Here is a 25,437-nt window from a genome sequence, read left to right as displayed (position 1 = left end):
AATAGGTCTGCATAATTGATTAAAAGGAACTTGTTTCAGCATAAGTCTGTTGTATTTGCTTCTGTTTGCAGATGTATGCTCGCTTTTATCCATGCATTAACCCTCCTCTCCTGTTCCAGCAACCTACCTGCCCCAAAAGCAAGATACTCATTGTAATTCGTGAATCCTATTAGGATTGGCCCCAGAGTCGGCCTCTGCTTAGCAAATAAATAATGGTAATGATGATGATCCCTCATCTTGTCACCAGGGCTCTCCCCTGGGGGCCTCGCAGTGCAGGTGGAGGGAGCCTCTCCTAGCTTAATTGGTTCCAACCCTGCAGCCTTCTCTCGAGCCTTTTCTCCCTCTTTACCTCTCTCCGTCTCTGTGGGCCTCGGGACCCACTCTGTAAACTTGTCTTTCCCTCTGTCTGTGTGTGTCATCACTATCTTTAATTTATTCTTGCACGAGCACGTAACCACAAGTATAAACCGGCGCTTTCTGTCTTTCTGTCCCTCTTCTCACATAGATGGATTGACAGAAGTGAAAATAAGCAGTCGCACAGACATCCATTTACTGTAATGTGTTAACAGGCTGCAACCATCTTCCCTTACGGTGTCTGTTTGGCAGCCTGTGCATATAAACACCTTGAATTGTTTAATGGTGCCAGACAGGAAACTGTTTCTGTCTCTATATCTGTCTGTGTATTTCATGGCTCCGACCCCTGCCCCGTTGTCATCCTATCTCCAGCCATCACCTACCTCGTTACATTTCCACTTAAAAAAAAAAAAAAAAAAAAAAAACATGATTGCAAAGTCATTTTGAATGTATGAATAACGGAGATTAATAATCAAACAAATCCGATTAGATAATTGAATTTTGGCGCCTCAGTGAGAAATGGCGGGGAAATAAAAGGTGTTATTCTGCAACAGTTATTAAAAGAATCATGTCAGAGTTTTAATCTAACGCTTCAGAGATCCTGTCAGGAAATATGAGATTTGAAACATGCTACTGCACGCACATTCACGCATTCTTTGCGTCTCAAAAAACCGAGGCCGACAGGGAGCAGGGGAGTGAAACTAACTTTCTAAAAATAAATCTGGCCTTTTTTGTGGAAGGCCTACAAAATGGTTTTGTTGTCTGGGAAAAAGAAGCAGTATTAGCATTTGGCCATGTAAGAGACTTTCAGAAAAATTCCCCCTGAAAATCAATACCTTCTCTGCTAGGCAAAGAGGATCTCTAATATAGTTTTATGTTATTATTTTTCCTCACACGTTGCTACATTTCTCAGCGACTGGCAGAGGGAAGATAGATTTTCTCTTCGACTGGATGGTAAATGTGATTCTGAGTGCGGGCGGTTCAATGAGATGATGCAGAGCCTGCACTCTTAAAAAGGGATGCGTCACTTTCTGCACATCCATAAGTGCAGTTTGACACCTCTCAAAGTTATATTAGTTTTTAACGCTGTATAATGCTGCTACGACATGTGCTGCAGGAAAAAAAAAAAAAAAAAAAGAAATCACACACTCGGGGAGGCTTCTGTTATTAGTGGAAAGCAACAAGCTGCGTTTGCCTCTGACTGCACCCTTGGGTGTGATACTTAACACGGCAGAATCACAAATTAAGTAGTGGAGGTTTATTGAACTTTTGCATTTAATTCAAACTATTTATACTGATAACAGTCAATTAAACATCCGCCTTGACTGTACAGATAGAAAAAAACATTTAAATACAATGGACATGTTGGATTTGACACTGCATCGCTGCTAATAGCAGCTCTGGACTTTTATTTTAGCAAACAAACAAAAATAACACGTTTCCGTCCTCCAGAGAGGATGATGCCCGGTTGCAAGTGCAGAGCTGTACCTCACACCAGCTTCACATCTGTTATGAGCAATAAACACACACTGGCTCCCTGTGGTGAGGGAAGTTGTTTCAGTGAGGTGAGCGGCATGATTTGCTTCATAGTTGGTGCAACAGGGACCTCTTTTGGGTTAAATCGTCATTGCATGGCGACTGTGTCACATCGCAACACATGGACATTCTCCTTAATATCAGCCATGACCCTAATAGTGGTATTTATACTGTTATCTGCACATTCTTTTAAAAGCACCATTTCATCTGTTGTATTTAGTAAAATGATTTTTGTAAATGTGATTGTTGTAAAAGTGAATTTAAGTTCTTAGTACTGAGAGCTTTTCTTCTAGTCCCCTTTTATTTACATACATTTCCATTCCTATACTTCCCTTTTCCATCTCCTACATACTTTGTGTATTTATTTAAGCTAAATCAAAGGCAGCTGGACTGGTTTAAGGTTTAGATAGCTTAGTAAACAATTCACCGTCTCACTGTCTTTCTCTAGTTGCAGGTGAGTTGTGGGATTAGTCGTGTGAGATTCCGGTGGGCACCAACAACAGATGAAATAAAAATGTTAACTTCCCTCTAGTCAGTAAGAACTGTCGAAGCCACTGCCATTTGCCGCAATCCAGTTGTCTTCGCTTCAGCTTGGTTTTAAATGTAACGTGACTGGGATTGTTGAGAAACTTCACAGGCACCTTGCATTTGAAGTTTTATTCTGAATTTCTAAACATAATTCCTATTCGGAAAATAACTTTTCCATATTTCCAACAGTATTTGAGAACTCAAGTCATCCCACCCCAGTAAACACTCCAGTTTTTCCAAAATCACTGTATCGGTTCCCTGTCTGAGAGAGAGTCACCATCTCTTAAAAAATACACATTAACAAACAGTTACCTCAGCCCAGTGCTCCTCTTTATGTGTCTCTGTCTTTTGCCAACAGCATTTTAATTTGCAACAGACTTTACTCTAAACACGTACTCAAAGATAAAACCTTAAAATCTTTGCCTGCACAAATGTCAACCCCAAAACAATAAATCAACCTGCTGACTCCCACATTCCTTATATATTTAAAGGTAAATGCATTTAAAATGTTTTTTTCTTTCTTTCTAGCATAATCAGATAAATCTCTGACAATGTGAGAAGGGAGCTGTCAAAACAACCTCAACTCAAGCTCCAGCTACCCGCTTAGCTTTTGGTAGAATCACATGGTCTTTGTCAGCTGAATTTGCAGTGGAAATGTGCGTTACTAAATTCCAATTAACTGTAACTTTTACACTATTTTTCATAGTCTGGTAGCGCATTCAGTCCTGTGGGACGTCCATGCTTGTTTTGTGTTTATTCAGGGGTTATAAATGAGCCCATTTTTGCTTCCTACTGTTATTTTATGACATTTATTGATAATAAAACTAAAATCTTATACAGCTGGGGATGTATCTCTCTTTAACTGAACAGATTTATTGCTGCAGCCTCACGCCCTCGGCCTCTCACCAGTTGCATATATATACAGAGTTTGCACATGCTGGGTTGCGCATGCCCACACACACATATAGTTACAAAACCATTCACCCACACAAATCTGCAAACATTTTGGCAGCCCTCCTCCTCCGTCCTGCCTGTCTGGAGTGGCAGGGTCACGGGGTCGGGGATGACAACATGGCAGCTCTTGTATCTTCCGTATAGTGTGACTCGGTCAGTCATGAAGCGGAGTCCGTTGCCCGGGAAGGAAGTGACCCGTGTCTGAAGGGGTGCTCTGTTAGTCCGATCAGAGGACTGCTGAAGCCTGCCAGCGCTACCTGCTCGGGCCGTGCTGCTCCTCTCCTCTGACAGACGGCAGAGGAGGGAGGAGGGCGCGATCGGCCGACTCCTCATCTGCATCCGAACGAGATCACGGAGGCTGCATGAGGGAAAGGAGAGACTAAAAGCACAAGAACCGAGGAGGCCTGTATTCGCAGCTGGAGCGTGTCGTTGGACATAACAGGTCCCATTCCCTTCATTCCTGATTCTTGAGCCGTCCCTTCACATGCCAAACCTTACCCACGCTCACCCCGGCTAATTACGCAGCACTCGGAGCGTCTACAGAAAATTTTCTCTACATCCCTTTTGAAGATGTGGAAATGCCTCAGCCCCCCTTGAACTGTGCATTCCCTGACCTGTAAAGAAACGGATGCATTCTTACCTTAGGGATGACTCCGATAACCAAGTATTAACAAATTCTGCACCTTCTCGCAGATTCACAACACAGTAAGTCTGCATAATATAATGAAACCTGCTCAAATGGTGTTCACGTAGAACAGGAACTTTCTCCAGTAGCATTAGAATAAAGAAGCAGCCGTGTGTTTACAAGGTAGGTTTCTGACCTTATACATTCACTCTTGTCAAACAGGTACACCAGTGAAAACAAATGTATTCTAATGTAATGGCCCCGTACCATGAAAACACAGTTGAATCAACACCCCTCTCGGTTGTTTTAAACCAATGCTGCATACCTTAACTTTCAAGAATATAAGATTTAGTGTTGCTGTATTAGAATGCATACAAATTCACTAGTGTACCTAATGTTTTGGCAAGTCAACCCATGCCCACATGGAGTTCTGTTAACATCATTGACCTATTCAGATTCGTTGATGGATGATATTGAAATAAGAGCGTGCCCCACTTATAGAAAGGTCTACATGTCATTGCTTTAATTAATATGCTAATCGTCATCACATTTACAGTAGATCACGTCTGCTAATGAGTGGTTATATTTCTCATGGAAGCCATCATTGACACCCAGTAGAAACAACAAAACACATGCTTCAAGATACGAGAGAGTTTTACAGTAAAATCCTTTTCAGAGAGATGTGACACTTTTTTTCGTTTGATTTAAATTGACTCACGAGTACACGCTCATATAGAGTCCACCAAAGTTCAATACAACAGGTAGAACAATCTGTGATATTAAAAAGACACTAAATCTAAGTCACAGTGATCTGGTGGGATTAGAGATACAAAATGAAATTCGTATTATTCGTAACGCGGTTAGAGAGGGAAAACTGTGCACAGTGTAGTTCAGTATGACAGAAAAAAAATGTCTGCATATTTTTATTAAACTAAGGTGACACGCATGACTTTTTAGTTTATGCACCAGTCATCTTTGCAGCTCAGCTGATTATAGGCACGTTGAAGGTTATGTGGAGTGATGCAGGAAGAACGCGACCAAGTAAAAATGTCGACACGTGCTCGACAAAAGTCGGTCGAGAACTTCAGCTACAGCAGGTGATGAAACACAGAGGTATGTTGCTCCTCTTCAGATCTCCTGCAGCAGGTTGGAGGGGAAGAAGCCGAGCTTCCGTCCTGTGCTAACCTTCAGGTAACCGTTCACCTCCTCGCCCTTCTTCACCACGATCTGACAACGCACAGAAGACACAACGTTTGTCTCCTCATGTTGACAGGCCTTATCATTTGTGTCCTCTCAGTCTTTGAAAAACTCAGATCTGACTATCTAGTGCATGTAAAACAAAATGTAAGACCGAAAAAGAAGAAAACCTCTTTTGTGTGTGTGTGTGTGTGTGTGTGTGTGTGTGTGTGTGTGTGTGTGTGTGTGCCCATGAGGCTCAACTGTTCCGACATCTATAGAACAACTCACACATATTTCAGCTTCCCAGTGCTTTATCCAGGGTGTTTGGCTTCAGTTTGTGGAGATTGTTTTGGGATTAGAAATAAATATATCGGGGACATTTATGGTTCGGTTACATAATGATGTGTGTGTGCATAGTAGATTGTGCACCTGCGTGTCTGTTTGTGTGCATGCATGTGTGCTAACCTGGTCTTTCTTCAGAGTGATTTGGCCCATCTCTCTGTTACCAACAAAGGAGCGAGTCACCTTATAGACCCTCTCTCCCGCCCGCACTCGGATGATGTAGTTGGCCGGGATGAACCCCGTCCTCTCTCCGATCTTCCCCTGGTGGAACGCAAGGTTTAACAGTATGTATCCATATACTGTACACACACACATATATAGAAAGAGAGCAGAGCAGGAGTTTTGACTTATTGGCAGAATCACAGCAACTTCTCCACAGCTCTAGGGCTCTCAGTGTAATTGTTGGACGACAGACTGACACCACTGTGTATTTTGTTGGATAGCAGTAAAAGGAGCTAAGCTATTCTCTCGCTGGTTGAAAGTCATGCGGTTGTGTGGTGGCAGCATGGAGGGGGGTGACTCCAGGATGCTGGATCTCACTGTTAAGTCTTATTGAGGTGTCGTTAACGGGACATCGGTTAAGGGAGGTACCTACTTGAAAACCCCAATGATGTGCCGCGTACTGCCTACTGTTGTTGGCTAGGCTAGGCTAGGTAGCAGGTATCTTCTTGTTGGCTGCTAGTTGGTAGCTTAGGGCTAGCCCGCTGGGTGGTTTTCAGGTGGACTGGGCTTCTAAATGTGTTTTGCCTGGGATCTTGGCACAAGGGGACATGGGATTGTAGCATCTTATCCGGTGTGACAATGAATTCTAGATCCACAAAGATCATCATCTCATGGCAAAAATCCTAGATCCTGATAATGACCGAAATCTATCTCCATTGGTCCTCGAGCCCCTTGGCTGTCTCGCAGTAACAGTTTCTAATGCGTTGGAAAGCAGACAGGCCTGGAAAAACATCAGCTTGATCATGAATAGACAAGAATCTGATGTTTAGTAGCATGATAAAAAAAATAAAAAATAAAAAAAATAAGGTGTGACTCACCCTCCACCATTCCTCATTGGAATCATCTATCACTGTGATACGGTCACCAGCACTTGGAAACAAACAAGAGATGAATGTTTTTGAGGCACATTCACACGCAGGGAAATGTTTTGTGTGAGATAGCGGGAGGAGAGATATTCGGGGAAAAACTGAGACGGAGAGGAGAAGCTTACTGCACGTCCAGATCATCTTTCTCTATGGCCTTGAAGCGGTAGAGAGCCAGGTAGTAGTGGGACTGACTGAACACACCGATCTTCCCCGGCTGAAGCTTTTTACTCTGAAAGCACAACGTGTCATTATCCTCCAGAACAGCTCCTGTTTGCCCTCCCCACCAGTTTTCATTGGCGTCACCGCTGTCTTCATCGTCACATTTTTCAGACCTTTTCATCGGCAGGAGCTTTGTCCCCTTTTTTGTCTCCATCTGTGTTTGCTAGCTCACAAAACAAGAAGAAACAAATGAGAAATAATTAGTTTGACATGAAAAACAGAAACCTCATTTAATGCATTTTCATCATGAGCCTGAGGGATTTAAAAGCCAAGCGCCGTTGTGTTACTAATTTTATTAACGACAACAGCTTTGGTGAAGACGCTCTCACCTCCTTCACCTCCTTCATCCTCCGGCTTGGGCTGCGACTCGTCTTCCTCCATCATCATCATCATCATCTGTAAGACAAACAATCAACAAAAACAGGTCAAGTGTGTTCCATGTTCCGGTGTTAAACGTCTCATGACGCGTCCACACTCACATTCTTCTTGTCCTCCGAGCCTTTCTTACGCTCCTTGTTGGCCATGATCACGCCGATTCGCAGCGTCTCAAACACAGGGTCGGTGCGGTTTGACTGTGCTGCCAAACAAACGTCATCATTGGTGAAACCACACAAATGTGGATGAGTGAGAATGTATGGACTGGCCTCATTTACTGTGAGTCAATACTGAAGGAATCACAATCAACACTGATGTCTGTTTAAATATTCTCAGACGGTTAAATTTGAAGTAGAAAAACAAGTTCATGGTGCTGATTGATTGGGAATGAGTAGCTAAACTCACACTGTGAGTACATCATGGCTTAAAGCTGAAATGGTAACTGTCTGTTTTCATAGAGTTTTGCAAAAATTTGAGCAAAGGTTCAAAATATAAGGTGACAAAACCTAATCTAATTCTACTATGTTCTGCACAAAAACATTCTGCTGCATAAAATGAAAACTTTATTATCCAAATTACACTGTCCTGACGCAAGTCATAGCACATTTGGTTATAAGGAGGAATTTATCTTAATGTGTTCTTAAGTGTGACTCACAAAAGGGCAGTAGCTGTGAGACCGTGGCATTCTGCTGACTGCTGTAAAGAGGAGAACTGTAGGCTCTTCTGAAACCTGGAGGCTAAAGGAGCAGATGAGAAGAGGTGAAGAAAGGACCCAAGGTCTGATGACACAAATACGCAACTGAAGCCCGGGACGGTGCCTTACGATTTTGCCGAAACACCTCTGGAACTCCACGTACGACTGACACTGGTGGTGGATGCTGGTTTTGCAGTTCTTACATCGCAACGCAAACTTATTGTTTACTGAAGAGAAAAACGGGAATCAAGCTGAATTTTGAATTCACCAGTTTTGTCAATGCACAAAACAGAGCAGAAGAAGATAAGCGACGCATACAAACAATCATGCGCGCGCAGACGTCACAGAACTTGGGTTTCTTGCAGTAGTGGTCCTTGAACTTGTGCGGCCTGTCGTTGACCGGTTTGACCGGTTCCGGTGGAGGAGGCTCATCCTTCTCTTCTTCTTCCACCTCCTCGTCATAGATGAAATAGACCTGAAAAAATAAATGAGGGTGGAGGTTGAAAATCCCCGGAGAGAAAAATAAAATAGTAGCCAAGTATGTCAGTGGCCGGAAGACAAGACAATAGGCCGACTCCCACAAGGGGTCTTAACCATATGACCGACTTATGTTGGAGATGGATCCGATAAACGCTGAACAAGTTACTTTTTCTGAGATCAGTGAAATGCACAGAAGAGAGTAAATAGTGTTTACACAGTCAGGGCAAGCAAACCAAGCAATTGTTTGCGGTCTTATGAAAAAAAAAATGGATAAAGGGTACCCCAGATATCAACCTTTTTGCATACACAGATCGGGCATAACATTATGACCACCCTCCTAATAGAGAGTGGATATGGGCCTTCTGAGGGTGTCCTGGGGTGTTAGTGGGGTCTTTGGGTCCTATGGGTTGAGGGGAGGGGCCTTTGTGGATCATCCCACAGATAATTGATCACTTTGGGATTTAGTGAATTTGGAGGTCAGGTCAACACCTAGCGTCGTTTTTCATGTTAGTTGAGTTGTTCCTAAACCGTTTTTATCTGTGTCAGGCTGCATCTTGCTGGGGATGACTGCTGCCATCAACGACTGTCACTGCTATGGGGTGGGGGTGCCTGGTCTGGTGTAGGTGGGTGCTACATGTCTAAGTAACATCCACACCAATGCCAGGTCCTAAGAACATTGTACTGTCACAAGATGTTCGATGATGTTGACTTCTCCTGTCAGCGGTCATAATGTTATGCCTGATCGGTGTAAAACTACCACTGTGGGTGAGAAAGGAGCAGAGTTCGCTGTGCGGTGCAACCCAGCTTCATAATTGACGCCCAGTTAATGGAAAACACTAGGGTTTTAGATTATAGGCGAAAAGAAAATAGAAGACGGCAACAATGCCGTATATCATTAAAAGCTTTTGATCATGTTTAATTGACTCTGATTTAATTTAGTGGGGATTCCATTAAACTGCCAGAGCCTTCATTCATCCCAAGCAGGATCAGTATCCTGAGTCAACCACAAGCCGACAGATTTACACGGGAATGATTCTATTAATACCGCAGTCTGAATCATACTAACTGTGTTATATGGCCAAATACATAAACTTCAATCACACTACTGACAGTTCATGAAGAGATAGTCTCTTATATCCCTGAGGGTATTGGGATTTTGTCAAACCACAGGTGGGAGGCTCAGAAAGGCCGAGTTCTCAAAATAGCCCTCAATGGAGACTGAACGGCATTCCCAACGCACAGTAACAAAACTAGACAGTGCAACTACTAAATATACAGCCTTGTTAAACAGAGGTAAGGATGTCACACATGCACATGCATCGTTGGGACGACGCCTCACAGACTGAACCGGCTCCGGCTCTCAGTCACTGGCAGGATTAGAGGAATCCCTGCGGCCGCCGGGCTGTGGATTTACACCACAATAACTGGTAATGCCAGGGATAGTTCACACATTACAGCGCCATCGATCTGCAACTCTATTTAGCTGTCAGGAATCCTGAACATAATCTACGGCAACGCCACAGCACAGCTAAGACCAGACACCCCCACCCCATAGCAATGACACTCCTTGGTGCCATCCACAGCAGGATGCAGCCTGACACAGACGAAAACGGTTTAGGAACAACTCAAGAAAACATGAAGGTGTTGACCTGACCTCCACATTCACTAGATCCCAAACTGATCAAGTATCTGTGGGACGATCCACAGAGGCCCCTCCCCTCACACACCAGAGGACACCCTCAGAAGGTCCATGTCCATTCTCTGATGAGTCACAACAATTTTGGAACCACAAGGGAGACCTACACAATATTAGGAAGATGGTCGTAATGTTATGCCTGATTGGTAGTGGTTTTAAATCGTCTATGTGATTTTGGAGTAAGACAGTCTGATACGACGACTCGTAATGAAAATACGTGAACATGTCCCAGTGAGGCCGAGGTTTTCCTTCGGGGTCACTACACGTTAAGAAATCTCTTTTCCAGCTGCCTGGTTTGCAAACGGCCCTGGAATGAATGTGTGCTGTGATACTGGATGTCTCACCGTGTTGTCCTCCTCTTTCACCACGTTATCGGGGAGCGGCGGGTTGTCATGAAAATCCACAGAGTCCTTGTCATCTGACCTGTCATCATCGATGGCAAATGTCATACTGTGAAGCAAATGCGTGACTGCAGGAGAAAAACTTAGACCCGTCTTAAAGGTACAACAGAGACAGGGAAGTTTCAGCGTACATAAAAAATGGCCCGCTATTTGGGTAAATAACAACCAAATGTTTCTTTCTTTTCTTCTTTATTTTTGACATATTATGACTAATAATTACAAATTAGACTATGTGAAGCTTTTGCCTTTCAGTCATTTGTTTGTTGAGACTATTATAAAGCACCTACACAGACGTCCTGTACAACTTCACAACTCCAGGTGAATAAGAAAACGTTATTTATTCCACAGCTGATGTCATTTACAGGCTGAACTTACGAGTCGTAATGAGCCATGGTGGTGTTTGCCGGCTGAGCTTTCCTGATACTGAGGGACAGGTCTGGTAGATGGCAACTGTCGAGGGAAGCATCACAAGTGAAGATCCATGAAGTGCAATAATGTTGATGTAGTATTAAAACTAGTTTTCCCTGCTTGGTTGCTCTGAGGTCCGAACTACAGAGGCGATTTGATCTTGGTGAAGTAAAAACAGGACTCAGCCGTAAGCTGGTACAAGATATACGACTGGTGTATATCCACAGACTGCAGTGTTAACAGGCCCCTCCACCCCCACCCTCTCTCAGGTTGCTAGAAAATATCCAACAATCCAACAATTAACAAGAGCGTGCTAAGTACTAGTGAGAATGGTTTAAAAGGACGGGGGGAGGTTAGATAGCAACTCTGGAAGCATGTTCATTAAAAATAAAAACAAAAAAGTCAACTGACCGTTAAAGTTGAAGTCCACTTCTTCTCTGTCACTCTCTGCCGTCGCAGGTCTCCCTCGCTGCTCCAAAGCCTCATGCGAGTCTTTCCAGCTTATTTCCCCCCCAGTCCTGTTGTTCAGGCGTTTACATGCTGAACTTTCCAAATGAGGCTCCAACAGGTGGGACATTGGGATGACTAATGCCAGCAGGCCAAGCCGGCCCGGCCCTCACTTTGTGCGTGTGTGTGTGCATGTATGCCAGTGTGAGCACACATGTGACTGTTTGGAACAGCTGAGCACTTTAAAAGCACAGAAGCGCTCCCAGTTGAGCAGAAGAAAAACCTGGAGGGATCTTGCTCCCGGTCCCTCGCTCGGCAGAGAAGGTTACACGTCACGTTATAAATATTGTCACGCTCACGAAGCATTTTGAGTCAGCTGATCATCGGTTGCGCGTGTTTTTGCTGAATCTCCCGCAAAGACGGAAAATTATAAGTTATGTCGTCAGAACGAAACCGCTCTTAACATAAAGATTAACTCTTTTTATGTGAGAACGAAACTAATGTTTGTTCATCTGAGCTTTTTTATGTGAGGTCATGTGTTACATTAGAAATACAGCAAAAGATTTGTAGCTCTTGAATCAAGGACTACATCTGTACTTCTCACGCGCATAAGAAAAAGATGCGGCTCCATCTGCTTTGACGACTCCTGAGGACATTTATCGAATGTGTTCTGTCTCTCTAATGTGACAGTTTAATGAGACATTCAATAGAATGAAGGGACGTCTCTTCATAGAAAATACAAACGCCCGTTCAGCGACATCCAAGTGTAGACACCTGGGACATGAGTCACACATGGGACATGGCTTGAAGCTGATTGGACTACGTTCAGAGTCACTGAGACTGCCACCGACAGCCAAACACAACGGTTCAATGTGACAGAGGGAAAGAAATCTCTTTCTTTATCCCGTTGGCCTCGCCGGTATGTATTTATGTAACTATAAGCTTCCCACATGAATATTACATGGTTTATTAGATGGTTAGTGTGGGTGAATATTAAATCTGAAAGGAAATACATGTTGGTAAATGAGAGATGCAATCACAGAAAAGTAACACAAAAAAAACAAAAACAGTAATTAAAAAAAAGAAATACATTTAAAAAAGTAAAAGAAAATCCAGGAAGGAGGAATAGCATATATCTACAGCTTTTTGCTTCTCTCCTTTATGAAATAAAACACGTGACAAAACATCTAAGAGAGAGAGAGGGAGAGAGAGAGAGAGAGAGAGAGAAAGAGAGAAAATATTAAAACATTACTTCATGTTGTATGAAGATGAGATAGAAAAGTAAAAATAATAAAAAAATACATAAAAAAGTAAAAATGAAAGAGATACATAAAGTTTTTTTTTCTCCTTTATGAATTAAAAGCTTAAACTGGATGTGAGTGTCAAACATAGTCACTAAATAAATAACATTTTTTTATTTAAGGTAACGAATAAAAAACATAAAAAATAATCACTTAATAATAAAACAACATACAGATCATCAATTATTGAATGAAGACATCTCTTCCTGATGAGACGTCTTTATGTTTTGAAGGTATGTCCCTCAGTTCCTCAATATGTTCAAATGAAGGCCCTGCTAAATGTCCTGAATAGATGTCTCCCAGTACTTCAGTATGGCCCAGCAATGACATCTGTCCATGTCTTGCGGTAGCTACTCCAGTGTCTCTCTGATGAAGAGCTGTATCTTGAACAGATGTGTCCATTCAAGACTTCCGTCCATCTCCTGAGAGGAAGTCTTCACTAAGCCCCCAAAGCTCCACCATGGACATTAGCAAAGAAACCAAAGCAGACCCGGGCTTCGTTCGTCTGGAGAGGAGCTCTGTCCCTCTAAACTGTGTGGACTTGGTCAGTAAATAATCTTTTCCCACCGTCTCTGGGACAGAGTCTGGTGTCCTTAGACATGCCTTTAGATCTTCTCAGGAAGAGCTTTGACGTCACTGAAGTCTAACTTACAAGGAATTAATACTACAGCACTTCTGGTAAAGAGGATTTCCACATCGTGGTCCCTGTAGATTCAGTAAAGGACGGGAGCACTTCCTACTTGTGGACGTCCTCTTTCATCTTTATGCTGAATTATACCAACTTTTAATCTTTTCTTCCTCTACATGTTTTCTAAAAGAAAATGACCAACAAACACAAATGTTGTTTCACAAATTTGATTCAGAACATTTAACTCCTGTTATGTTGTGGGGGCGAATACAAACAAATAAAACAAAGGAGCATCTCATGGACGCTTTCTACCCTGATGGAGCTTCAGAGGATAAAGTGGGATAAATCCAGATTCACAGAGACAGCTGAGACTTACTCTTGATCCTTATGAGAGATGCTTTTAAATTTTTTAATGAATTTGGTCATATTTATTAAAACGTGTGTCATTAGGTAACCATGGTGATAAGATACCACCCAACCAACATCCTCTAATTCATGCGAGTACTGGTTCACTAATGTGTTTCAGACGCTTCCAAACAAAACCCAACCTCCACAGTTAGTGAATGATGCAACGTGTTCAAGGGGACTCTACAAGGGTTGTGATTTTATCTTTCTAGAACATGGTTCCACTTTCTCATTAAGGATTACTGAGTGTTGTTTGATGTGGAAGCATCATTTTACTCATTCATAATAACAGAAAAAGCAAAAGGTTTCTGAATACTGAATACTCTGAGCATTTTGCTTTGAAATGTTGTGCATCATTATCCTCACACCAGCAAATGAGTTTTACTCATCATCATTTACTCATCAGTTTTAAAGTTAGGGAACTGTAAATATCAAGGAACATGAAGATGACAGACACTTCAGGCCCCCTTTGACCCCATCTGCATGTGAACAAATGTTTTGGAGACAGTGTGTGTGTGTGTATATATGTATGTATATGTGTGTGTATATATATATATATATATATATATATATATATATATATACATATATATGTGTACACACACATACATGCATGTTTTTTCATCACGATCTATTTATATTATATGAAATAAGTGTTGTTGCGACTCACCAACGTTAGCTTCAGTAAATTCAAATAAACCACATGACGCCAAACGTGTTTTCATATATTTTTTGTCGACTTTTATATTTTTAAAAACAAACAAAAAATAACAGATTAAATAAAATTTACAGTAGACATATGCAATCATTGTGCACTTTAACTACTTCTCTGATACGTTCTGCACAGCTGTCAACAAAAAAACGCAAACACAATGGGGGCGTCGGGGGGTGGAGCTCGGGGACGTGGAACAGTTGTGGGAGAGAGGAGAGGACAGAAGAAGTGAGGTAGAGGGCAGTGAGGAGGAGGCTGATGAGGGGGAGGAGGAGGAGGAGGAGGAGGAGGAGGAGGAGGAGGAGGAGGAGGAGGAGGAGCGGGGGTGAGGAGGAAAGAAGGAAAGGATAAAAAGGAAGGCCTAAACTTTGTCACTCAGGGGAAAGAAAGAAAAATCACTGAATATATAGATTTCTTTTATTCCTTACATCACTTATATAAATATATTGAACCCCAAAAAACTAAAGAAAAATTCTTCTGAGAAAACAAAACAAAAGAAAAAAAAAACAAAACAGCGCAATACGGAAACCCACAACAGCAGTAAGGCAAACAGAAAGCAAGAGAGGAGAGAGCAGAGGGAGATAGGAGGCAGTATGAGAAGTGGCAAGAAAAGAGGCGGGGGACGGGGCAGCAGGGGAAAGCAGAGAGAGTGCGCAACTGTGCGTATGAAAATTTATAAATATGTGAGATTAAGAGAGTTGAGAAGAGGAGGAGAAAGCGCTGGCAGAAAAAGGAGGTTGCAGAGCGGAGGGGGGGAGGAAGAGGAGGAAAAGGTTTGACTGAGGTCGACTGTCCAGTGTGTTTTTGTTATGTGCTACGTGACCCTGTTGCCTGCGCCTTGTGTATCCGTTTGTGTCTCCTGATGTGTGTGTCTTTTGTGTGTTTTGTGTTTTGTGTTTTGTGTGTGTGTGTGTGTAGCATTGCCGTGTGGTTTTTGTACGATGGCAGCACACATGCCACGGCAACAGCGAAACACATGCTCGCGTGTCTCGTGTGCTCTTCTGCTATATAAATACAAAACAAAAACAATGAATAAAAACAAACAACGAAAATCATATTTGCAGCCAAACACCAGCCACCTCATGATTCACACCTTCTTCCCTTTTATACATTTGACACATCATTTAACTCAAGTTTTTTTTTTTGTTTTTTTTTTTCTCCATTTTGATTTTTGAAATTGTACACTAAGAGCAGTCCCCCTCAGTCCCTCCTTCCTTTTCCACCATTCCACCGAGAGTCTCTCTTTCTGTCTCTTTCACTTCCCCTCTCTCCTCCCCCTCTCTTCTCCGTTCACTGAGAGCTGGCTCTCTCCAGCACGCGCAGGTCATAGTTCTTTTTGGCGGCCCTCAGCTTGAAGAGGCTGGCGCCGCTGTTGTTAAGTTTGAAGGAAGCACTCTGGGCAGCCATGGTGCTGGGGAACACGGCCACCACCGTGTAGAGGTGAGCTGGGTCGTTGCCGTCGCCCTTCACTCCCACCGCTCCCATGGCGGCTCCGGGCCCAGAGGGCCCCGCGGCGGGACAGGGGCCGCAGCCTCCCGCTCCCCCCCGGCCTCCCTGGGGCTCCTTCAGCCACTGGATCTTGGCACCGCACATAGAGAGCTGGTTGAATAGCTTTTCAGCCTCCGGACGCGAAATCCCCTCTGGCAGGTCTGTTACCTCGAGCACTCGACTCACCACTGGATGAGGAGGGACAAAGAACACGTTAGCCGGGCTCCAGGGCCGAGCTGCACCTTCAGAGACCAGAGGCATGTGTTTCAGAAAACGTGCGTTTACTTGAAATCTGCTCAGAGCTGAAGAGCAACACCGGCAGGAAGAAAACTAATCACAATACCAGATTTCTTCAAGACTCAGTCTCAACTGCACAAGGTTTCAGGCTTCTTTTTTTATGGAAAATGATTATGATAATTTAGAGCATTTTAATGTGGAGTCTGTTTAGCCTTCCTTTCTGTACCCGTTTCAAATTAAATGCATGCTCACGTTTCAAATGATTGAACGACTTTTATAAACACTGCTTTTACTGGGAAATACTTGCAGCCAAATCCAGGGCTTAAAGTAAAACAAACAAACAAACAAAAAAAAGATTAGCCTGAACTTTTAAACTCTAAATTGCAAAATTTACATCTAAAATTTAATATTAGTTATTATTATTTTTACTATTTTAAGTCCTTAGTTTGCAGTTAGGACATGTTCTCCTCAGCTTCATAAATTTACTCTCCATCTTTCTGGCAACAGTGACTTTGATGAAAAAAAAAAAACGCCGGTTAGATGATGCCTTCACAAAAATTCGGAAATTCTATATTCCAACTCGGACATTTCAGATTTTCACTGTCATAGTGTTCACGTTGCAGATTAATTCGAAGGAGAAAAAATAAGTTTGGTATTTTGTCACACCAGAGATACTTAAATCCATAACATTCACTGTGACTACTACATATGATGATTATGTTGTTTAATTTATAAACTATGTAGAAATGTACATTATAGTTAAACTGGGAGCACGTTTATCTACTATTGTTTGTCTTAGTGGCCTCAACTAGTGTCAAACATCTTGTATCCTCTGCGCACGCTTCACCCTAACAACTCACTAAGCTGTTTTGATAAGAACAGAGACTAACTCAAACAAAACTGGGTTTAATTGTTTCACATACCTGCAGAAAACGAAATGCTAAAATGTACATGTTACGCTGCTGTGATGACGTATTTCTGACTTACCTACATCAGTGGTGCCGAGATCTGTCGATGCAGATTTGAGTGTTTGTTTCTTCCCTCGTGCCCCGTGTTTCATTACTCCTTGGCCCTGAACACAACAGCAGATGTTATAGCGATGCAGCAACACAACAGGACACTAGGTGGAGCCGTTGAGCCGTCAGCGAGAGCCTTCCACTTTCCCAAACAACACATTACCAGAAAATGTTCATTAGTAGAGTTTCATTTGAAATGTCTGCAGCCGTATTAACTACGGACACGTGACTCACAACTTCCAGTAAACCTCAACATATCTGTGGTGTCTATTCAGCGAGTAAGAAATTAAAAGGACATCTGTGCTCTTTTCTCTTAATCAACAAATAAAAACAAAGCACACAGTTGGTATTTTTCTCTTCTTATAGTGAATTGTCTTTTCTCTTCTATAAGTGTGTTTTAATGACCACTTAAATAATCTAAAAGAATCAAATATTGCCTTTACATTTTTCACTCGTGTATAACCATACATACCTGCTGGTGTTTTTTTCTTCAGTTTTTACAGGCTACAACTGAAAAGGCTAATTTTAGCACATGAACAAACAAACACGAGCCAGCCCAGCTTAAAATTCCTAGTAAAAGGGAGTTGAGTCACTGTCAACATTGTGCTACCTGGAAAGATCAAACTAAAAAAAACTAATGAAAAAACTGCATGTAAACCAGCCAAAGTCCGAAGGTGACGTTTGGATTCAGTACAAGAGTCTGCCATCACTGACCTGATGGGAGCTGTAGGAGGACTGGCCGTGCATGAGGGGTGGAGGACACAGACTGTACTGGAGGGGCTGACCCAACAGAGAGTAGCGACCATCACCTGGATAAAACAAATCACAAGTTAAAACCAGCGCGAAGGCTGAATAAAAACAAATAACTGAGTATAACCTATGACACAGTTTCTCAAAAAGGAGTTGGATAATCATTAATTGAACCATTAGAAGTGGGTCACGTAGCCCTAAAGTAGCTGACTACTACAATATTTATTCACCTTGGTGTTTTGAAGACAATGCATGTCTTGTGATGACACGAGCGACTGATGCAAGACTTTGTTTGTATGTGTAACAGTGGCTTTCAATCAGTGGGTCTATTTGTCAGTGAAAGCGTCGTGGCTCCGAGAGTAAATATAGGCCAGAGGACAGGTATGAGGTGGAGCCATGTGTGGATGCAGGTGGTTTGACCAGATGGCCTCGTGCCAGTCATGTGAATTTGCTGAGGTGAGGTGATGTGACTTGCAGCTCGGGGCCAACGGCCACCTGGAAATGGGTGAAAGGGCGCGAGCTTGATGAGGGGTCAAAGCACACAGCTGGACCAGCGGGACGTGTTCGCTGGAAGGCAGCAAAGCTCCTGTTTCTATTAACCTGGTCCTTATTTTTATAGTTTTGGCCATTATGTTTAAATGATGGGATAACCTTCTACTTGAGTTAATTGCTGAGATTTGGGGAAGTCGTCAGCAACGTAAGCTGCCTAAGCCTAACTACATTATTTGGAGGGAAAATCAGAAAGAAAAGGCTTTATGTAGTAATATAATAACCTACCTCATATGTCTGTGATTTTTTGGGGGGAATAGAATTAAAATTCTAGTGAATGCAGAAGAATGCGGGTGTGTAAAGTGTCTGTTTATGTTTCTGAACCATTGCTTTTCCTGTTGAGTCGTACCTTGAGCTGGTCCTCCTGCTCGAGGGAACTGGGATATGAGGGGTAATGGTCCCAGGCCTGAACAGACGCTGCTGACACTTCCAGAGGGAGACGGGGTGGGAGACTGAGTGGGGGAGGCCAGTGGACTTGTCAGCTGAGTACTGGCCTGGATATAAAGAAAAAAAAAAGGTGAAATCAAGTGATTTATTGTTACACAAAGCTCATTAACACGTTAACGGACGAGTTCCTCGCTGACTGAGCGGGTCTGTGTACCTGTGCAGTGTTGTCAGGTTTGTAGAGGTCTCCGGGCTTGCCGGGCCTCTGCTCTATGCTGTAGTATTTGCATGGGTTCCACTGGACCAGAGGAGGGTTTTGGGAAGGCTGCGGTCCATTGGGGACGCTGAGCTGCATGACCATCACCCCAGGCCCAGGAGCAGGTACTCCTGAAAGGTAACACATGAGTTATGAGAACAGCGCTGACGTGACGCTGGTGAAAGATAAAACCCTTGATTCAAAACAAAAGCAGCTTCAAACTGGCTCATTCAAATACAGTCGGTGCAAAAATGTGTTTTTATAAGAAAGAAACTGTGGCTCATTAGCACAGACCTATCCCATACCTATTAGCATATGGTGCTGTGTAAACAGATACTGCATGATTGCAAAGTATCAACAAAATATAAACAACAAATAACAAAATATGTCTTCATTTGCAAAAGTCTGTACATCAGTTGTTAACGTTAGAGAAACTAGAACTGAATTGCAGATAACCTGTAACACACACTAGCCTGATATTCCCTGGGTCAACATTACCATCTGGAGCGTCTGCCAGTGGAGGAGCTTAAGCTGTCAAATAGCTGAAGACAAACTGCGTTCATAGTATCAAATAAGTAAAATCTAGATTAATGCTTGGTCCGTCTCAGAGCACTTGAAGGTTTGAAAACAGAGACTCGGCTCTCAGGTCGACTAACACAGACGGGTCTCGCTCACTCACCGACTGACTGATCAAATTACACTTTAAAAACAAACCTCCACAAAGTTGGTAAACAGTACAAACAGACATTAAACAGATGGCGTGACCATCACTCTGCCCAACATTTATTTACGGCTGAAACGGGAACACGGTCCTGTGGTTTTTCCATGATTTCTTGAACCATTACCCCTTCTAGGTCATTGATCTGCACGTTCAACATGTGAACCTGTGCAACTCTGCCTGAACTCTCCCCTAAATACCTCTCACCCTGTTTCGAAAAGTACAGTTCCAAACTCTACAATTAGTAAGCCCGGCGTCCGTCACATGAGCACACTATGACTTTGCAGGGTCACTACTGATGTAAATTCAAACACGGATCTCATCAGCCTGATCACAGTGTTCAGAAGCTTTTATGGACAGATAAGCTCGGACGAACACGCTGTTATTTATACGGAGATAGATCACAAATACACTTGGGTCCAGATATGCTGGGACACAGATACGTATGTTAGTGATGTTTACAGCACAGATGGACACACTGTGAGACCAACAAAAGAAGATTTTGAAGGTGAAAAAGTGAAATGTTGCGCAATGGCTAAGCTGCATTTGATTTGTCGAAGATGAAACTAAAAGGCACAAAAAACAACTAAGAAGTGAATACAGCAGCGGGAAAGACTTGGCAAATGATCCCAGAGGAGGACAGACACTTTAAGTAAGAGTCTGTGCATAAACGGGGTTGTAATTCCTACATCATTTCTTCAATTTGGATGTAAATACCCTCAAATTAAAGCTCAGTCTCTCACTCTGTATGTAACGGTAACCTGATCATATTTTGGTTAAACAGTAAAACTAAAATAAACATTTAAACCTAAAGTAATGTTCACCGGATAGCCACATCTTGACATCGTGTCTCACCTGAATATTGCTGCTGCAACTGTTGCGGGTTGCAGGGGGACGGCGACTGTGTAATCTGATACTGCTCAGAGCTGGGGGGCTGCAGGTAACCTACTGAAGGGCTGCGGGACAAACACATCACAAGATAATTGACATGCAAGCAACGCAGGAACGATCCTTAAATCTTGATGTATGAACACTGAGGAGGCAGGTTAGAAGATGTAGCCTTCATCCACGGACAAATATATTTAAATTCAAATATAATATAATTTTTTTTTCACACATCCACACAGAAAATGATTCAGATACAATCAGGGGAACGAAAAATACAGTAACCTACGCTCATAGCTCCTAACATCTATATTTCATGCACAAGATGAATGTTGTGGCAGCGTTGCCAAGTCCTCGTATGAACAGGGAGTGTTGGTACGTACCTTGTGCTATTCTGCTGTGTAGGTGTGATAACACTGTAGTAGACGGGCATGGGGCCCTGGACTGACTGGCTGACGGGCACCATCACCTGCTGCTGGTACTGCTGCTGCACCACCTGCTGATTTTCATTTCCCACTGGTACCTGCAGATGAGTGAGGGGTCGATTAAAAAGAAAAAAAAAAGAAAAAAAAAAAGAAAAAACATTAATGGTGATTCTGTTGTCAAAGATAAAAAATATTAGCAGAGAGAGAAGCACTCAAGGGCTCCCACTTTTACATTCAATTATCTCAAGCAATTGTTCATTCAAGCAACAACATCCTCCAGAAGATTTATTTCCTCTTAATATGATCATGATGTTAAGTGGACTGGGAATGACGGCCCTTTTAATGTTCTTTCACATGAGCCATAAACACAACATGCACTGAATTACAGAGGCAAAGAGCAGCAGCTTTCATTACTTCCCAACTCTAAACACAGCCACAGCACTGGATCAAACCCAAGTCTGTGTACGGCAGTGGACACTTCAGACCCAATCGGTTAGGACATTCATCAAGAAAAATGATCAAGAGAATCTATTTTAGGCTCGTTTTACTTTGACTGTTCAACATAACATATTGTTGCAACTGTGCACCAGATGGAGCTGTTTAACCTGGTTAAAGGAGCGACATGTACAGGCACATGGAGGAGATTCACTTCACTCAGCTTAAAGGTGCACAGACCATTTTACTGTCATTACTTTAAACTTACTTTGTACTTCTGGGATCAATTTCTTAGTTTAAAAGCAGGGACCTATACAGTATCTTTATGTCTCATTTAATCATTTAGAAAAAAAGATTGAAAAATAAGACCTACCACTACAGTAATGTAAACATGATTTTCATTATTAATGAATCATGCTGTCCCACACATGACGTGAATCAGTCCGTACCTGATATGATGGCATCTGTGGATACTGGACCATTATGCTTTGCATTTGTCCTCCCATGCCTGCCCTTTGGGAATTGAGCAGGCCAGGGTTTTGGGGCTGCTGCACACCCATCATGCCCTGGTAGCTCGGCTGCTGGCTGGGCATCATGGTCTGGAGACCTGATGGACACAGACGGAGAAGAAAACTTAGTGAAGAAAGAAGAAAACGTACGCCTCTGATGGAGTACAGGGAAGGAATGAAGTAAACAGGTGCAGAAAACAGGGAGACAATTCTTTACCTTAAAAAATAAAATAAGCATTACAACATAAAGTGTAATATCTACAAACAAAGGTCAGTGTTTTTACAGAATACCACACATAGTGGATAATTTCATCTGGGATTAAAAATAAAGCAACTTAGCTGAGGTTTTTGTGCCATATCTATCCATTTATTCATCCATCTATCTATATTAGCTTTTACTAAGAGTTTTTATACCAACTAATAGTGATTAATCCCAGTTTAAATAAACTATGTGGAAAGGTGTTAACCCACACTCCACCATTGCAAAACTCCTATTTCAAAGCAGACAGCAGCTGTGCACTGATGCAAGGTCTTAGAGAACTCAGTAATCATGAGCTATGGATTTGGCAGCTTTCCATCATGATCCAAAGTCCATTTAGGTTTTCAGTAATGTCCATCTATCACTCACACTGTACAAGCATGTAGCATAGCCTCGCAAACCGCATGTTAAAGAGGCTGGAGGATGAAGCTGCTGCTTTGTAGTGTAAATAACGCCGCTCCAAATTAAACTAAAATATATTTTACTTGGCAGAACAATACAGAGACAAGGTTGTTTGTTTTGGACCGTTCGCCTGGTAAACTCGATTTTGCAGGTTTTTTTTTTTTTTTTTTTTATACCAAAGGTAGAACATATTACAGTTATAAAATCAAGTGGACTTTGTGTGTTGACTTGTTCTGGATACATTTTGGATTGTGGTCTGAATCGGTTAATTATTATGTCTAGACTGATGTAATTTATAAGTGCATATCTGATTGTCAATATGACACAGACAGGAGACAGACGAGCAGCTCACGTTGATGATTTTTGAAGTGAAGCACGGGAAGGTTCTGTCGCAATTACAGTAAATTATTAATAAACTCTTTTTATTTCATCAAGTTAAATAAATGGAGAAAAAAAAAGAAGAAATAAATAAATAAAAAAAGCAAATAAAATGCAGCACATGTCAAGGTCCAGGAATCCAGCCAAATATGTACCTTAGCATTAGCGGTTTGGAAATCCAACTGAAGTCCACATGATGACACACGCGCACGCAATTACATTTTAATTTTCTTTTTCCTTCTAAAAGAATCTGCATTTGACAAATAGCTCATTCCTAATATCTACGGCAGAGCTATTTTATCTCCGTTCACCTCCAACATCAACATAATAAAATATTTTTATGGACTGGTCTGTTAAATCTATACAGTTTGATCTTATGACGTTACAGCGACAACCAAACGGACTGACCTGACGGCTGTGTGGGCTGAGGCATGGGTTGTGTGCGCTGGGCAGGATAAGACACCTGGTGGGACATAGGCTGGGACACTCGGTACTGCTGGCCTGAGCTGGGATACTGACCAGGAGGGTAGTAGGACACCTGTATCTGTAGAGAACAAATACAAGCACAATTTAGAGAGTAATACATCTCAGACAAGAGAAGAAGAACACAATGCATGTAGAGTTGTTTCTGCTTTATTAAGTATTGAGGAACAATTCAGTCTTACGTAACATTTATCTTCACACCACCAGATATGAAATGACATTAAGATTTATTTGGTGTTGTGTTTCTGATCCGCTGATGGAATAAAAAAAAACAATATTCACTCTCATTTTAAGTTTTCAGCCTCCACAAACTCCTAAAGTAAATATTTGGCAGCTTAAGGCTGTGACACTCGAAGCTGATGTTTGGCCGTTTGCTGGAACTAAGGCAGTCGATAAGGATCTGTGACCCCACTGGCACTAGTTGAAACTTTTCAGCCGCTGCATCACGGTGAATCGACTATGGAGCGCATTGGTGATACATGTCACTTGGAGTCACCTGTTTTACCAAGTAAGCCAGTGACTGCTTCAATAGCGCACAAAGGCTCGTCTAGTTGTTCTCTTAATCTCATGTAAACATTGAAAAGCACAAATATTAGGGTCATCTGGAATTAATAATGTACGGATCACCCAAACAGCGTGCTTCAGGAGGGGCCGGCTCTTTGCAAAGTTAACACTGACGTCATGTGACAGGGGTCAGACTAAACCAAAACAATCAGCAGAAAGGTAACACACTGCAGTCACAAAGACTAACTCTTTTAACATACAAGTTTTAATGTGAGCCACAGTTACTACTGCACAGTAACGTATATCAAGCGTGTATGGTGCAACTGTTGAAGCTTGAACGACTTGTAGCTTATACAACCGGCTAAATGTAGCACAGAAGAATCCAAATGAAAACGGACGAACGGAGAGGAAGCTGAATGTAAGGATCGATAGTTCCTGCCTCAACCCTCATCTACATACATGACAACAATCAGCACATCTAGAGGCTGCAGCGGTGTCAGTATCTGCACTCCTGTCCACCGCCCACACACTGAACAACAAAGTGCATCTTCCTTTCCCAACCAAAGCTGTTTACACACGTATGGAGATCCAAGTGTGAGGACAATACCGGAAGGTGCGTAGGTTGATAAAAGGCATGAAAAGACACTATCTATGTAAGCCCGGAACCAGACAGTAAAGGCACGGAGAAGAGAAAAAAGCTATAAAAAGAAAGAAAACAGAGGAGAAACGGATCGGTTTGGAGGAAAAGAACGATTCTGCAGCACTGATAACACAAAGCCACTGGTGCATCACTGTTGCAACCGTTGGTCTGTTTTTATGAAACACATCTGACCGCTAATTGTCTCCTCACGAAAACAAAACTATTGCAAGTTAGTTAAAAAAAAAAAAAGTGAGTTCCGCTATTAAAAACTACTAAACAGACCATCTTATTTTAAAGCGTAGCCCTGGAGCAACATTACAGGGCTTGATGTCTCCCACAGGGTGTTTAATGGCCAGGTCAATTTAGTTCTCTCTCCTCAAATGAATTATAATAACTGCTTTATGGATTCGAGCTAATGCCTGAGGGAGGGGAGGTAGACTGTGAATGACAGAGTGAGGGAACTCATTATTGCCACCACCTCTGCAGTCGAAAGAACGTGGCAGGCTGGCAGACTGACTGAGGGACCGAGCTTGTGGAGGTGACGAACGGTGCGAGGACCAAACCGGGAACAACTCTGACTAATTCACATAATCACCTCAATTTATAAGTTTAAGGAAGAAAGCTAACGCGTGACAGTTCATCTGATCACCTGATTTTACAGATCAAGTTTTCAATTTTTGGACCACAGTTCATAATTTTGTATTGTTGAACGAATAAAGCACCCTTTTCCTAGCTCCGCCTCCTTTT

At 42.3% G+C, this 25,437-nt stretch overlaps 2 protein-coding genes across 19 annotated transcripts in view; both read right to left on the bottom strand.

Moving 5' to 3' along the window:
• Positions 1-4,498: 4,498 nt before the first annotated feature.
• Positions 4,499-11,493, bottom strand: LOC125006857 (SH3 and cysteine-rich domain-containing protein 3-like). 3 transcript variants are annotated; one of them, XM_047583311.1, is made up of 13 exons: positions 11,291-11,487; positions 10,847-10,921; positions 10,415-10,520; positions 8,213-8,369; positions 8,024-8,121; positions 7,856-7,937; positions 7,305-7,402; positions 7,155-7,221; positions 6,939-6,988; positions 6,732-6,835; positions 6,559-6,610; positions 5,642-5,779; positions 4,499-5,224 (listed from the first exon to the last, which is right to left on the bottom strand). In XM_047583311.1, exons 2-13 carry the CDS (start codon positions 10,861-10,863, stop codon positions 5,126-5,128), a joined length of 1,068 nt encoding a protein of 355 aa, XP_047439267.1. In that variant the 5' UTR covers positions 10,864-10,921; positions 11,291-11,487; the 3' UTR covers positions 4,499-5,125. The 3 variants fall into 3 exon arrangements, with proteins under 3 accessions (XP_047439267.1, XP_047439268.1, XP_047439269.1); XM_047583312.1 differs by having other exon boundaries at positions 10,415-10,493; positions 11,291-11,485; XM_047583313.1 differs by lacking the exons at positions 4,499-5,224; positions 5,642-5,779 and adding an exon at positions 5,816-6,461 and having other exon boundaries at positions 11,291-11,493.
• A 2,883-nt stretch (positions 11,494-14,376) lies between these two features.
• The window catches only part of LOC125006525 (R3H domain-containing protein 2), a 47,179-nt gene continuing 36,118 nt past the window's right edge, over positions 14,377-25,437 (bottom strand). For 8 of the 16 annotated variants that reach the window (XM_047582622.1, XM_047582630.1, XM_047582628.1 and 5 more), the window contains 9 exons: positions 23,472-23,607; positions 21,965-22,122; positions 21,039-21,178; positions 20,626-20,726; positions 19,014-19,183; positions 18,762-18,906; positions 17,828-17,922; positions 17,085-17,169; positions 14,377-16,048 (listed from right to left, as the gene is read on the bottom strand). In XM_047582622.1, coding sequence (XP_047438578.1) covers positions 15,663-16,048; positions 17,085-17,169; positions 17,828-17,922; positions 18,762-18,906; positions 19,014-19,183; positions 20,626-20,726; positions 21,039-21,178; positions 21,965-22,122; positions 23,472-23,607 — 1,416 coding nt within the window. In that variant the 3' untranslated portion in view covers positions 14,377-15,662. Of the gene's footprint in view, positions 16,103-17,084; positions 17,170-17,827; positions 17,923-18,761; positions 18,907-19,013; positions 19,184-20,625; positions 20,727-21,038; positions 21,179-21,964; positions 22,123-23,471; positions 23,608-25,437 lie in introns of all 16 variants that reach the window. The other 8 variants (XM_047582618.1, XM_047582627.1, XM_047582621.1 and 5 more) reach the window with 2 other exon arrangements.

This window comes from Mugil cephalus, chromosome 4 (assembly GCF_022458985.1).
Source record: "Mugil cephalus isolate CIBA_MC_2020 chromosome 4, CIBA_Mcephalus_1.1, whole genome shotgun sequence".
NCBI classification, from domain to species: domain Eukaryota; kingdom Metazoa; phylum Chordata; class Actinopteri; order Mugiliformes; family Mugilidae; genus Mugil; species Mugil cephalus.
This window is presented reverse-complemented; position numbering and strand designations above follow the sequence as displayed.

Coding starts and splice junctions, on each gene's coding strand:
- LOC125006857 (XM_047583311.1), bottom strand. Junction 7,222..7,304: donor GCTCGGAGGACAAGAAGAAT/GTGAGTGTGGAC, acceptor TTTGTCTTACAG/ATGATGATGATGATGATGGA. Junction 5,225..5,641: donor TCACTCTGAAGAAAGACCAG/GTTAGCACACAT, acceptor GTGCGTTGTCAG/ATCGTGGTGAAGAAGGGCGA.